The sequence below is a fragment of the Caloenas nicobarica genome, chromosome 7 (genome assembly GCF_036013445.1).
Source record: "Caloenas nicobarica isolate bCalNic1 chromosome 7, bCalNic1.hap1, whole genome shotgun sequence".
NCBI lineage: Eukaryota > Metazoa > Chordata > Aves > Columbiformes > Columbidae > Caloenas > Caloenas nicobarica.
The window spans coordinates 28,665,231-28,679,040 of NC_088251.1; the positions used below are offsets into that span (position 1 = coordinate 28,665,231).

General features: G+C 44.3%; 1 protein-coding gene across 5 annotated transcripts in view; it reads right to left on the bottom strand.

Moving 5' to 3' along the window:
* ZMIZ1 (zinc finger MIZ-type containing 1) overlaps positions 1-13,810 on the bottom strand; it is a 346,635-nt gene that overhangs the window by 52,698 nt on the left and 280,127 nt on the right. For all 5 annotated transcript variants that reach the window (XM_065638909.1, XM_065638910.1, XM_065638911.1 and 2 more), the window contains one exon: positions 334-478. In XM_065638909.1, coding sequence (XP_065494981.1) covers positions 334-478 — 145 coding nt within the window. The remainder of the gene's footprint in view (positions 1-333; positions 479-13,810) is intronic.

The window sequence follows — 13,810 nt, forward strand, 5'->3', positions numbered from 1 at the left end:
TGAAGAAAAGCCAGTTGTATTTAAATAAATAGTAGGAAAACGTTGTAGAAATTTATCTGCAGGGCACAACTTGAAGTTTGGAAGCAAGCCCACTGAGCACAGATTTGAAGATGGAAACATCACTTCGCTATGCACCAGGCAACAGCAAAGACAAAACACCTGAGTTTATTTAGTACTTTGTGTAATTACAGATCCCCTGTCGTCCATGGTGCTGTTCTGTGCACTAAACAGTGTAGCTACCTCCATCAGAGGTAATAAGCATTTCAATTAGCAGATCTGTCACGTGGCACATCTGAACAGCCAGCCGCTCCCATGGGCCGGGCTGAGACTCACCTGTGAGAGAGGGTGGGTTTCATGGAGCTCATAGAGTTCATGGGGGGTTGCATGGGTAGCTTCCCTGGAGGATCGTTCTGCCGGCTTTTCTGGTGGCGAAGCAGCAAGAGCCGTCCCAGCTCCTCACACCACGACGAGAGCAGCGCTGTGCAAACAGAAACAAGGACAGTGAGCGCACGAGTAGAACCAGCCCAGCCGAGGGCGGCTGCAAACCGCTGAACGGACAAACCCCAGGAGTGAAAAGCTCCTCCACGAACCACCGCTCATGTTATTATCCTATCAAATTGAGTCTGTAATTGCCCTCCACTATCATTATAATGTTTTTACACAAGTTACAAACACTCTGCACGACCCAGGAGGCACAAGAGAACTTGTCTGAGCTGAGCGGCACAGCGACGAAGAATGGATGAGGCAGGAGGACATGGGATAGCTGTTGTGCGTGAAAAAGATGCAGAACAGTTCATCTCACGCTAATAGAAATGTAACAAAAACACACAGAAGACGTCACTCACAGAGGGGTGGAAAGAACTATGAGATCTCTTTTCTGTTCAGCTATTTTTGTGCAAAAGATTAATTGGAGAGGCATGAAGAGAAACCAATGTGCAGGAATTCATTTCCAAAACTGTTATCATCTACCAGTCTTGAATAGATAAACAGGAGAAAATGGCCACACTGATGTATGGATACAAAGTCAAGCGCTTAAATCTATATTTGACCCAGCACAACCCCTAAATGTGTATTTCCATTATGTGCCTAATCTTCTGGTCAATGAGGGTAATTCTGTGCTTACAGGAAAATCACGCTTATGAACTATGGAGATGCAGAGATTTCCTAGAGGGACGAAAAGCTGAAGGCTGCCTCAGAAGACATGAAAGGGGTCATTATCTCTGAACACGTGGCATCTCGCTTACACATCCACACTCGGAAAAGACCAGCCGGGTTATGGAAACCACCTACTTAGCATAAGCAGAGCCTCAGAAAGTGACTGCGGCTGAAATCCGGCTCCCGTGAGCACACCCAGCCAAGACACCCCACTGAAATCTCCAGCAACACCCTACTGAGCCCCAAAGCTGCCGGTTTAATTCCAGGATCAGAAGGGGCTTGGGTACCAAGGTAAGACACAGCGAAGAATTTAACTGGAACAAAGTGCAGACTAACTGCAAAATTCTGCAGTTGAAGAAACGTTCTCACATGGAAGTGCTTGGGGTTCTTCCTTCTTTAAAGTATGCTTTAGAAAACCCTCAGAACAAGAAAATGCTTCGTATTTAATTTTTAACTAAGTGCTTTCCTGAGGTGTTATGAACTGAACACAAATCAACAGATTGCACAAGGCGGTGAGAACCAGAAGACTACTCAAAACCCAAGCTGCCACAGCGGTTAAGAGCAGGAGAGCTCCACATGTAATTTTAGGCTTGCTGGTTTAAAAGAGATCAGTGTAGAATTCTTTAATATTAAGGCTTTTATTTTCATTTATTATTTTTCAAATGGTGGTCTTTTCACCAAATAACATAATCATAAGCAGTAGCAAACTATTATTTCAGGGTACACCACCTTCCTTTTCCAGTAGCTACTTGTAGGTACTGTTAACACATGCTTAGAACAAATTCCAAAGAGACTAATTCTGAAGTCATTTTTGTAGAGCAAAAAAAGGAACCTGCTTTGTCAAGAACACCCACAAATATGATTTTTCAGTGCGAGAAACAATTGCAATTTCTCAAGTGTAACGGTCACACAAGAAAAATACTTAAAGCCTGGGCCGTACCTGCAAATTAATCACACATTTGGACAAAGGAGAGGTAGTAATTTCATTGCATTTCTCAAGCGGAAGGTCAAGAGCCGTGTTTAGGGAGGCATTTCAGGCCTCTGCTGTGACAAAAAGGGGACACAGCTTCTTTATGTAACTAAATATGGCCACTCGGAAATTGTCAGCCTCACATGTAGCCTACAGAAAGCATTCCCCCGAGCTCTGCGAGACGTTCCAGCAACGAGTGTCAGTCTAAGCTGCTTCTCTATTAGCCACGGAATCTGTCAACAAGCATTTGATCAAATTATACTCACCTTTTATCCCTGGCATATCATTACTAACGTGGCAGTGACAAAGGCCCCCCTCCCCCTTTTCCAGCCACCTGGAGACACAAATCCCCTCCTCGCAGGGTTTCTTCCTGCGCACCACGGCCACTTGAGCTCTGAGAACCACGAACAAAGTGTTCGTGTTCTGCTCAACGCCACGCGCAGCCGTCGCAGAGTAAGAGTGGATGCTGAGCACTTCCACAGCCGAGTGAAATTACTACGGTATCAAGCGAAAATTGTCCATCTTAAATGAGGCTTTGATGGGAAGAGGGAGCTGCTCCTGCTGCATATTGACTTGACAAATAAGATAAAAAGCAACAACTCTATGGGTCTGAGAGCACGAATCTGCAAACAAAACCGAAACCCGCTTGGAAAAAAAGCAGAGTAACTCCTGGAAAAGTAATATGCCAATCAGATAGCATTGCTTTGGTGAGGTGAAGGTAAGAAAAGATCTTAATGAGTTATTATTAGTACCAATAATCAATACACACATTTATAAAGGTGAATAAATCGTCAAAGAACAAAGAGGTCCTCAAGATGAGCTGGACGGTTTCATTCTACAAGATATCTGGAGAAGTCTCGTGTTTTTAAAAACTAAGAGACTGCAGGTATAAAGCACAGGAGATTTACTCATCCCTATCACAGCACTCATTACGGAGAGGTTTAACCTTTCCTTCCCTGGGACATTTTGACTCACGTATCATGTATAATAATCGCTCTCTTCCCTGTGTCAGTGTTTGTGCATGGAATGAAAACAGAGCAGCTTGTAGCCACCTTAGGAGTTAACAGTCGCCCTTTATCCTGCCCAGCAGGAGCAAGAATCCACTCAAGAAGCCTGCTCTCCTCTGCTGGAAATGCTGGGCGGCCTCCCTGCTCCCCTGCCCCATCCGCCTTCGCTGCGGCGCTGCACTGGCTAAGATGAATATATACCCTCGCACATCTGGTACAGCTGGTTTCTGGAGAACATCACTTCCTGGGCTATTCAAGCAAGATGAAACAAACTCAAAATGAATTTACAGATTACACTATTCATCTTTAGTGTACTTAGTTACTGCTTTTTATGCTGACAGTATTAGGCGCATCTCAACTCATTTATACTCAAAGCACGAGAAATTCAGTATCATACTATAATGAACAGATAAAGCAGCGAGCACAAAGGACAGCTACAGATGGTGCCAACAGTCAGTCTCTCCCTCTCCTAGCACAGCCAAGCAGCTGCTTTTTCTCCCCCCTCCGCCCCTCCTCCTTGTACAACAGGAGCACAGATTTTGCAGATGGACCATCCACACTGTCTCTCACAGCCTCTTGCTGCGGCAGCTTAATGATCAGATTTAAATCGTGTTCCTGTGCTGCATTGCTACAACGTCCTTTGCATGTAATGATGTGGCTTTCCTGCTTAAGTTGAACTCAACTGTTGCAATGGGGGGAAAGGAAAAATCCTTAAGCCTGCAGCCCCCTACAGCCCTGTACACAGCCCGGGTGTAAAATACAACCTGGTTATACAGCAGAATTGACGTTTTCAAGCCCTGTTCAGTCACAGAGGGCTCTGCCAGCTCATGGCAAAAGTTGCATAATAGTGGCAATCAAATGAGGTGCTGACAGCTTAAGTGTATTCACACATTTACTTGGTTTAAAGGGGCACGCTTTGGGATGACTGGTGCAATATTTGACCTACTTTTCTCCATTTGCAAAATCTGTATCATTCTTAATGGAATTGTGTTTTACTTTAAGCGTTGATGTATTTTCATAGGAATAAATCAATACTGATTTGCTAACGATGACTGCATTAAGAAACCAACATAGAAATGAGCAGCCTCAGCTTTCACATTCGTGACATAAGAGAAAAACAGAAAGATTTAAAAATAAGAGAAATTTCAATTAGGAGTAGCCCAAGGGGTTTCCCTAAGGAAGTGAGAGAAAAATCCTGTTCAGAGAACTCAGCTTGCTGCTACACAGTCCCATTTTTGTTTGCCTTTCTCTGAAGAGGACCAGACATTGCAACAGAGTGTCTCAGCACAGAATGTGACTGACCTCGCCTTAAAATACTCATAAATACTCCCACACACCCAGAGTTGGCCACACTTTATGTCCTTCTGGATTCCTCCAATAGTTTTAAACTTTCATTGAAAAAATCATAAGACATCACAATGTATCCACACTGGGATCCTGGGGACATGGAGAAGGAAGGGGGCTGGAAGGCAAAGAATTATTTTTTTCCCCTCCCGTTCGAGTCACATTTCAAGCATTTCTCTGCAACCACAGAGCTAAGCCTTGCTTGAAAGAGAAAGGAAGTAATTGTGATTTAATCCCCTGCCTCTAGGAGCCAGGTCTTTAAGGACATGCCAAATATCACAAGATTTGCAACACCATTATTAGGCCTGGCCACATCCCCCGGTGCTGTTCCTTTCCTGCAGGGGCCTTTTTGTGCCGAAAACCTGGCAGGCGGCGCAGAAACCTCTGGCAGGCGGCGTGGAAGCCTCCGCTGCCCGCTCCGCAGCACCTTCCCAGCGCTCCGAGCCGTGCGCGCCCATCACCCGGCAGCAGCGTCACGACGGCTGCGGAAGCGCCTGGCCCTGCCGACGGGAACACCAAGGAGCCGGAGCTGGGCGACGTGGGTCCTGCCGATGGGAACACCAAGGAGCTGGAGTTTGGAGAAGCCGCGCATCACACCCTGGCTGCCCACACCGCGTCTTACTTCTTGGTGACAAATGACTCTGGCATACTTGCAACAATTACGTGCTGGATGCTGAAGACACAGCTCAAAGGACAGTTTACAGCCATGGCATTGAATACTGGTACAGCCCACTACAACCCCTTTTGGGCCAGGGAACAGAACAGGGAAGGAAAACAGGCTAAGCGACCCATGCTAGCGCACAGATTCAGTGATGGATTCCAGGAGCTGCAGCCACACCAGCACCAATAGCTGCAGTGCTGTAACCGACTGATTCAGCTCGGCGCAAAGTGCCGTAGTAAGCATCTCCGAGTGAATGAGCCAGTGGGCTCCCTAGAAAGCAAAATACAGAGAAGCACAGTGCTAATCTATTTATCTATTATGATACCCTAGTATTAGTTACAGCTTATCACCTCAGTAAATCGCCACCTCTTGTTAGGGAACGTGCTTAAAGGTGCAGCAAACTGTTATTTACAGGCAGACACTATATTTACAGCCACAAAGACAGGTAAGGAGGGGATAGGACAACAGCTCAGTAATTTCAATGCGTTCTGCTTCCCGGGAGACTGCTGGAGGAGCACAATAGGATTACGGCTTCCTTGCTGCAGTTAAGCTGCAGTAGATAGTTCAATAGGCAGACTGGCAGACCCATATTTCTTACTGCAATGATAATATTAGGAAAAAAGGAGGAGTTTGATTCAGAGAACTATCTGTTCAGCACTGTCTCGCTAGTTTGGTTTTGTGTCTCAGAAGGAAATGCATTTGGCTGAAAAGATATTTACAGCATGCGTAAGAAAATTCAGCTTTTTTTTTTCCCCAGATCATATCCATTAATTTTATACTGCTCTTAAAAACAAATTCATATTTTGTACATGGAGAATTCCAGATCAGTGGAATACAGAGCTACCAAGGGCTTTCTGTGTTTTTCTGTATAGGCTGCAATCTAAATACAGTTTTTATAAATCATCCACTGAGATAATTTGATGGGGTGGGAAGGAAGCAGCGAAGAGATGGAGAGGAGTGAAAATAACTATTGTCTTGGTTATTTAAGAACGTTTTTCTTTTTACACAGAAAAATGGAGGCTACTGTTTGGAAAAATGTATTAAAAATGTTAGCTACCTAATGCTCAATGTGCTGTAGTATAAGAAAAATCACTTCAATTGCATTAAAAGGATTGAGTCTTTGCCCACAATTTTGAGAAGCAGTAAATCGGATGTTTTCCTTGTGCTTTAAAAGGCATTTTACTTTTAGAGAGCTGGAAAACAGAGAGAGTGGGAGAAACTAGTCACACCGAACTATCTCATGGATTGATTTTCCTGCAGGTCTCCTCCTCGCACACTCCAGCAGAGGCTGGCAGTGCCCGGCTAACCCGTCGGACAGTCCATCTGGGCAGGAAAGCAAGGCCACAAAGGAAATAGGATGTAACCACCCATTAGGAGAGATTCCGAATACGCGTTTGCCCCTCCTCTTCAGTTCTGTTGAGGTACCGCTACGTGTTCTAACCCTGCAACAGACCAGCCCGACCCCTGTCATTACACAAGCTTCTGCTCTGAATCTGCCTCGATGCCGAGAGCACAAAAGGAGAACGTACAACGCCAGTCACAAAGCAGAAGCCATCACTTCTCAGCAGCCTGGCTGTTCAACACGGCTGGCAGCGGCCCCCCCGAGCCCGCCCCTCCAGCTGCCAGCAGATGCCCACGCCGCACGCAGGGGCCAGTGCTCGCTGCCCCCCGTCCCGGGAGGCTATCACCCCGGCTGGCTGCTTTTCTGAAGCGGCTGAGGACTCTGCTTGCTGTTCTCCATCAGACAAAGTCATTGATGTTAGCTTGAACAGTCCAAGTAAACGCGGTGGATTAAACTGACTGATTTTATCTGAAGTTAAAAGTACCAACACAAACCTCCTCCAGCAGTAGAACAGGGAGGAGAACAAGCTGTATCTTTGGTACCAGCTCCAAGTGCACACTAAGTTTAAGAAGTGCTAGTCCAGCGACCGCACAGCAAACTGCACGGAACTGAATTTCCCAGCAGAGCAAAGGCTGGTTCAAACCCTGCTCTGGGAGGCATGAACTGCTGCGCTAATGCAACAGGGACAAAGTCAACAGCTACAGTTCAACATTGTGAAGTGGGGTATCATACATTTTTCTGCCACTAATACCCATGTAATGTCCTTTATCACCAGTGCCTCCTTCATTACTATAGCTACAGCTGTGTCCTGCAGAAACACCCAGCTTTGCCCTGGCAGGATCTATAACATAGTTATGTACTGTCATTAAAAAAGCCAAACACCAAGCAGGTTTGTTGCAAAATAGGTAAAGTGGAGAATGCCTAATTAAATGGAATGTAATATCAAATTAATTAAGAGGTTTTATTCAATAAAACCCTTACTGCAAACCTGAGAGTTATCTAGCGTGTGCTCTCAAGGCTGCTGCATGAGAGTGACACCATGTACAAGTCTGGTCTTGAATATGGGTCCAGCTTGCCTTGGTGTATCTTCAGCTCTTCACAACACCTCTCAGGACACAGGCTTCCCCAAAAGCTCCTGCCAATTGGAACGGTGGATGCTGGAGACGCAGATTTGAATACTGCTATCCTTATCCCATGACTTCAGTGGAACCGGGATTCCCCAATTTCCTTCTACACTTGCCAAAACTTGGCAGAGCGTCTTACCAGTTTCACTACATTAACTTTGAAGTAATGCATTACAAAACATAGCAACAATGGCTCAATTTGGCAAGGACAAAACACTCTGCACAGATCCAGATAAAATACAGAAGCATCTCATTTAGGCTTAGCTGTACCCACGTTGCTACATCTGAAAACATGCCCCATTATAAAGAGAAGACAAAGCTGGTGAAAGGCCACCAGCAAATGAATCTTGGATACAGCTTTCCAAAGGAAACGCACTCCAATGACATTAGACTGCTTGCTTTCTTACTCATCCAATTCTTGGTTTCACTGCTTAGATTTCAAACAACAGTGACTTTCATTACTGTTGTACGCTTTTATGCTTTTATTTTGTATTGCCAGTTCTAGTCATCAACAAATTTCACACATAATACAGGCATCTGAAAAACAGAGGTGACTCACTTTAACCCATCTTTGGCTAGATTCAATCTGGTGACCTGGAGGAGAGAGGCTCCGTTTCACTTAATCCACCCTGAGCCCTCCAATTACTACTGCAAACAACTCCTGAGCTAACACTACCACTAACACCCAAAAGTGCCAGGAAAAAATACCAGAGGCATTTAATCAGAGTTTGAAGGCAGAGAATCCACACACAATCAGTATGATGATGAAAATCTGGAAAAGGAAAATCCAGGCGCTGGCTATCTTTAAAAAAGGAAAATGAGTAACTGCAGAATTGGAGGTCCAGTTTCCTACTGGGAGAAGATAACCCAAACTATTCAAAAAGACTAGGAGGAAACTGAAAAATTAGTAACAACCAAAATGGATTTGTCAGGAACAAAGCATACCACACTTCTGTACTTCTGCTACACTAGCAGACAAGAGACCTTGAGCATAGATTAGTTGGATTTCAGTGAGCCTTCAGTTCCGCTTTACATGACATTCTTATAAATAAACAAGGGAAATAAGGTCGAACTGAACAAAACACAAAATAACTGGAAACTTAAGCTTACCGAACTATAAAACCAATGGTCAGTAACAGAAACAAGCATTATTGGATGGGTTTGTGCAGGAGTTTGTTCTGGGTCTGAAATTACTGAACGCTTTATTTACGGCTATCCACGATGCAGATGCATAAAGGGCTAGAACATGTTCTGGGTGAATTTACAGATGGTACAACCTGGAAAGAAACATCAGTTCGCTGTAGAAATTTGGAGCTGAAATCATCTTGAAAAGCTGGAGGGATGGTCTGAAGCTACGTCCAACAGGGACAAGTACAAAGCACAGCACTGCGCACCTCTGAGAGCCACCTGGGACGGCAGGAGCTCTCGGGGGCAGAGCTGGAGGCAGCAGCTGTGCCGCGGCCCAGCGGTGCCACAGCAAACCCAGCCAGCCACCTCAGCCGCACGACTGGAAGCCAAGTCTGACAGAAGCACAGTGCTCCTTTCTCTCTACCCCAGCACAAGGTATCGCCCCAGAAAAGTCATCAGAATGATTAGGGGGGGAAAAAAACCAACCAACCAACCAACCAAAATAACCTGCAATAAAAGATTGCATGGAGCAGGGGTTTTGGTGGTTTAGGTTTGGCCTTTTTTTTTTTTAAAGAGAGAAGATTAAGAACAGTATTCTGATTTGCTGCGTAACAAAGATTTATCCATATCCACACAGTAGAAACACCAAAAAATAATATACAAAGAGATACAAAAGACACAGGTTAGGTATTAGGAGCATCCTGATGCTCCTGAACACCCTTAAAGGGTAACTTGAGGAATCTCTAGAAATGGAGATGCCAAGAAAAGGTCAGATAAATGTCTGTTGAGAACAGCATTAGACTCTTCAGGCAAGGGCACGTGGCACAGATGACTTTCTGAAGTCTTTTACAATCAAATGAATCTATGATTGCGAACACAAGAATTTCGATCAAACAGCCTGCATCAGAAAAAATATTTAAATCTGGTTTGTATTTATAATTATTCCAAAGAGACAAGAAACGTAAAAAAGCACTTAACATCTCAGAGAGCAGGGAGTTCCTGCAGAGACTGCTGAAGTGGCCATCCAGCTGCAGGGCTTGCTGGCTGAGTTTTGAACATGAAAGACACCGAGAGCAGGTGATGTGCTGAAGGTCACATCATTTGCGACAGAACAAGTCCCAGAACAGAGAGGATCATACACCTTCCTCTCTTTGCAAGGAGAAACCACAACCACCACATCAATGGGTTACTGCTCTGTGCCCGCAGTCTCAGTGCCTGCCATGGAACATTTTCAAACAACAACTGTAAAACATCTGGAGAGGCTTTCAAGGACGGGAAAAAAAAATTACAAAAACCACACAACCAAAATTTATAGCAGAAATGGGTTTCCAAAGTTAACATTGCACAGCCAGAACTTCTGAGAAGGACTAAAAGCTATTTTAGGAACTTCTGCTTCTTGGTTCTGCAGTCTTGCTCTTTGCTTTAATTTTATGTTATTTTATGTTTTTATGGGAAAATAATGTTTAATCAGGTGTCCTCAGAATTTTTTAATTTTTGTACAATTAGCGTAATAAAACCTTTGCCAACTTCTCTTTAAATGTGGAAGGGAAAAAAAAAGTTCATTTTCAAAGTTGGAGGCTGCAGGACCATTTTTCACATTATACAAACTTTGCACTTGAACAGAACGAAGCTGAAAGCACTCTGACCCTCTCCTTGTCTCTTGTTTTTCATTCTGAAAGAAAATGACAACTAAGTATAAAAAAACCTCTATGTGCTAAACATGAGAATGGTTAAGGACATCAGCAAACAGAACTCAATGGGCGTTTTTAACTTATTTCTGTTCAAACAATACAGAGCAGACAAACATGTGCATACACTGCAATTTCAAGGCAGCGACATTTCCCATCTCGCCCCCTAGTAGTTTTTTAACAAAGTCATTACTTGTCTTTCTCTGTGTCCCACCAACCCCACAAACCCTGTCATTTTACTAGCAACCTGCTCTGCTCCTCTGGTACCAATCACCTTTTCTTGAGAACTGCCTAATTAATTAACATTCAATTAACATACCAAAGTTAAATGCCAAATAATTGCTCCCAAGCTGCACGGGGAACTTGGTAACTAATGTGAGCAAGAGTAGGGCTTTTGTACCCTTAAGTCCATTTTTTTATCTAGCTGTGTCCGCTGGGCTGACGGACATTTCTCACCTCGAACATGGCTGTATTAAAGGAACAGACTTTGTGAGCCATGGATGCTCTTGTTAAGGCATTCTGATACCCTTTAAGACACAACGTGCACTACGTTTATTTATTACCAATAAATCAGAACTAGCAAATCACCTCTGCTCTGTTAGGATTATGGCCACATAGAAAAACGCCAAGTCCGCATTAGGTAAGAAACACCTAAACAACCCTACCCTGATCTTCAGAGTATTTTGATCGTATTTTCACAATACAAAGTGTTCGGCAGCAATACTGCCTCCAGGTAGCCCCGTGTTCTGCTGTCTGTGCTCGCGTCCTGCTGAGGCTTGCACGCTCCCAGCTGTGCCGAACCATTTCTTCGCGTGACCACCCTGTGAACCTGACCGGGAACCTCATCTGCTATTTTTTTCTTCTTTTTCAGGCATTTATTTGGTTTTGGTTTGCGTTCCCCCCCCCGCACCCGTTAGATGAATTCCCTGCGGCGGCTGAGGGCCTGGCCCCTCTGCAGAGGCGGAGAACAGCAGCTGTTCCTCTGCACAGGCGGTACCCAACACACGGCTCCGGCGCACACGTACACGCCCCGGTTCAATTAGCTGAGCTACCAGCGGTTTTGAACACGAGACTGTTTTATTTAAAAACCTGAGTACGAACATCACTTCTAGAGAGATTAGAAATCGCTGTTTCCTTGTCTTCAGGGGAATGTTTATGGTTTAACACAGGCAGAAATAGGTTATCTATGGAATAGGGGAGAGGTAAAAAAATGAACATGGCTAATTGCTTTTTACATGCATCTAGGGAAGAAGCCGGTAGAAATTACAGCCCACGCTGATTTTTCAATACTTGTCTTTTCTCTGTCTGAAAATAAAAAAGAAATGCGAAAGAAGGCAAGGCTTATTTGTGACTACCTCATCCCCTGGGCATTTACAGAGGAGCAGCCTGACTAAATTCTCACACAGGGCATCTGGCCCCCTCTCCCTGCACACAAGTGCTGTAATTTCAGGACTGGAGTGCTACAAGATAACGCCATCGCTGCTCTTGCCATCTGTAAATAACCACTGTATTTGGATCCAGCCGAGTCACGTGGAAAAGCTGGCCAGCGATACGTACATGTGTGTGAGCATGCATTTGGAAACCCAAATAATTCTAATAATCTTGCATGAAATAAGCTTTAGCTTTCCAAATTTAGCTCATGCACTGCTGATTTTTTTTTTTTCTTTCCCCAATACTGTTCTTCGCTTGGAAGCTGCTGACTAGGGCATTAGCGGGATATTGTGCAAAACGGATTCGTGTGCTGCTGCACAGACACTGTTTGGAGAGGCAGACAAGAATCAATTCCTCCGGCGGCTCTGCTGACCCTCCCTCCCCTGGCACCGACATCTCCTCTCTGCCACTGAAAAGGCGGCGGGGAGGCGAGACAGCGGCACGGCACGGATGCCACGCGCTGAGCACATTTCCCATCTTGCACCCAACTGCAGCAGGAGCCTTCCCAGCCTCCTGCCACTATTGCAGGGGGAGGGCTGGGACGACGGGGAAAATAATACAGACCTAATGACACATGGAAACAGGTTTTAGGACCAATTTTCTACAGCGAATCTGTTAAGAGCAGTGCGAAAGGATGATTAAAAAAAAATAATAATAATTTGGATGCTTAAACAATCCCACAGCGTTAGCAACAAACACGAATAGGAAACCATTTCAGACGAGTTGTATGCGACTCCTCAGGGCATGTTCTGGCAAAATTACTAGAATACAACCTGACGTGGCCAATAGAGCCTACAAAAAATGTTGTTTATCCGAGACTATAATACCCACAAGACATTACCAAGGGTAAGATTTTCATCTTCGGAAACTAAAACTGAAGAGAGCAAATACTGAGTAGGAGAGGAGAAAGGAGGAGGAAGGGCAGCAAAGGACTCAGAGGATTTCCCAAGACTTCAAGCCCCGTTAATTCTGCCGAGCTTTTCACAGGGACAGTGTTTCTGTTTCACAGCCTGGAGAAGAGCAGTTTACACCAGCGCTGAGCAAACACTCTATCTAAATAGCAACCACATCTATTTCACGTTCCCAGAACATCTGGATACGAGGAATCAAAATGGACATCACGACACCAAATATTACTGTAAAATACACAGTAAGATGCCATCCAAGCAGATGGTAAATGAAATTCTCCATTTTTGGTCAGAACCATTCTGGACTAGCTCCTGCTCCTACTGAAGTTGGTGGAAAATGCTGTAAACAATTTCAATGGCAGGAATGTCAAATCTCTTATATCACATTTACATAACCTCTACCAGTCTGATCCTTTACTTTTTTTTTTAAAATACACGTTTTTAAATGTACTTTACAAAATGTAACTTCTCCTTTACACATTGGTAAGTACTTTCCCGTTAATCTAGCAGATGATAATTCTAATTTTAGTGACGTAAACTAAGAGATTATGTGGGAAAGTGGCTAAAACTGAGGGTCAAAAACAAGAAAAATGAGAGCAAAAGATAAGACAATATGTTAAAGAAATATAAGCTTTCTGAAAGGTTAGAGAGAGGCATTTATTGCCTACAGACTGTGCCTGGCTACTTACTGCCTGAGGACTACATAAAATGGCCTTTCACAAACACAAAAGAATTGGCTCCTTCCATAAGGAACTTGAAAGCAGTGCAATAAAAGTTCAAAACCAAGATGGCATGGGCAAAAACGTCTCAGGGAAATTAACATAGGAATGTTTTCTGGAAGGAGCTTGTTACTTGAAGGGCTTGAAAGAAAGAAGGGGTTTGCAGCCAAGTATTAGGAAATTTTCTCTAAGGGGAATAGACTGAAGTAATTTTGAAAACATGAGGGTGGAGGAAGAGAGGACGAGAACCCTCAAGAGCAACAGAAACCCAGGGAACAAGGATGGAGGGAACAAGGAACAGACCTGAGGGCACTGGCTGGCTCTTTAATGAGA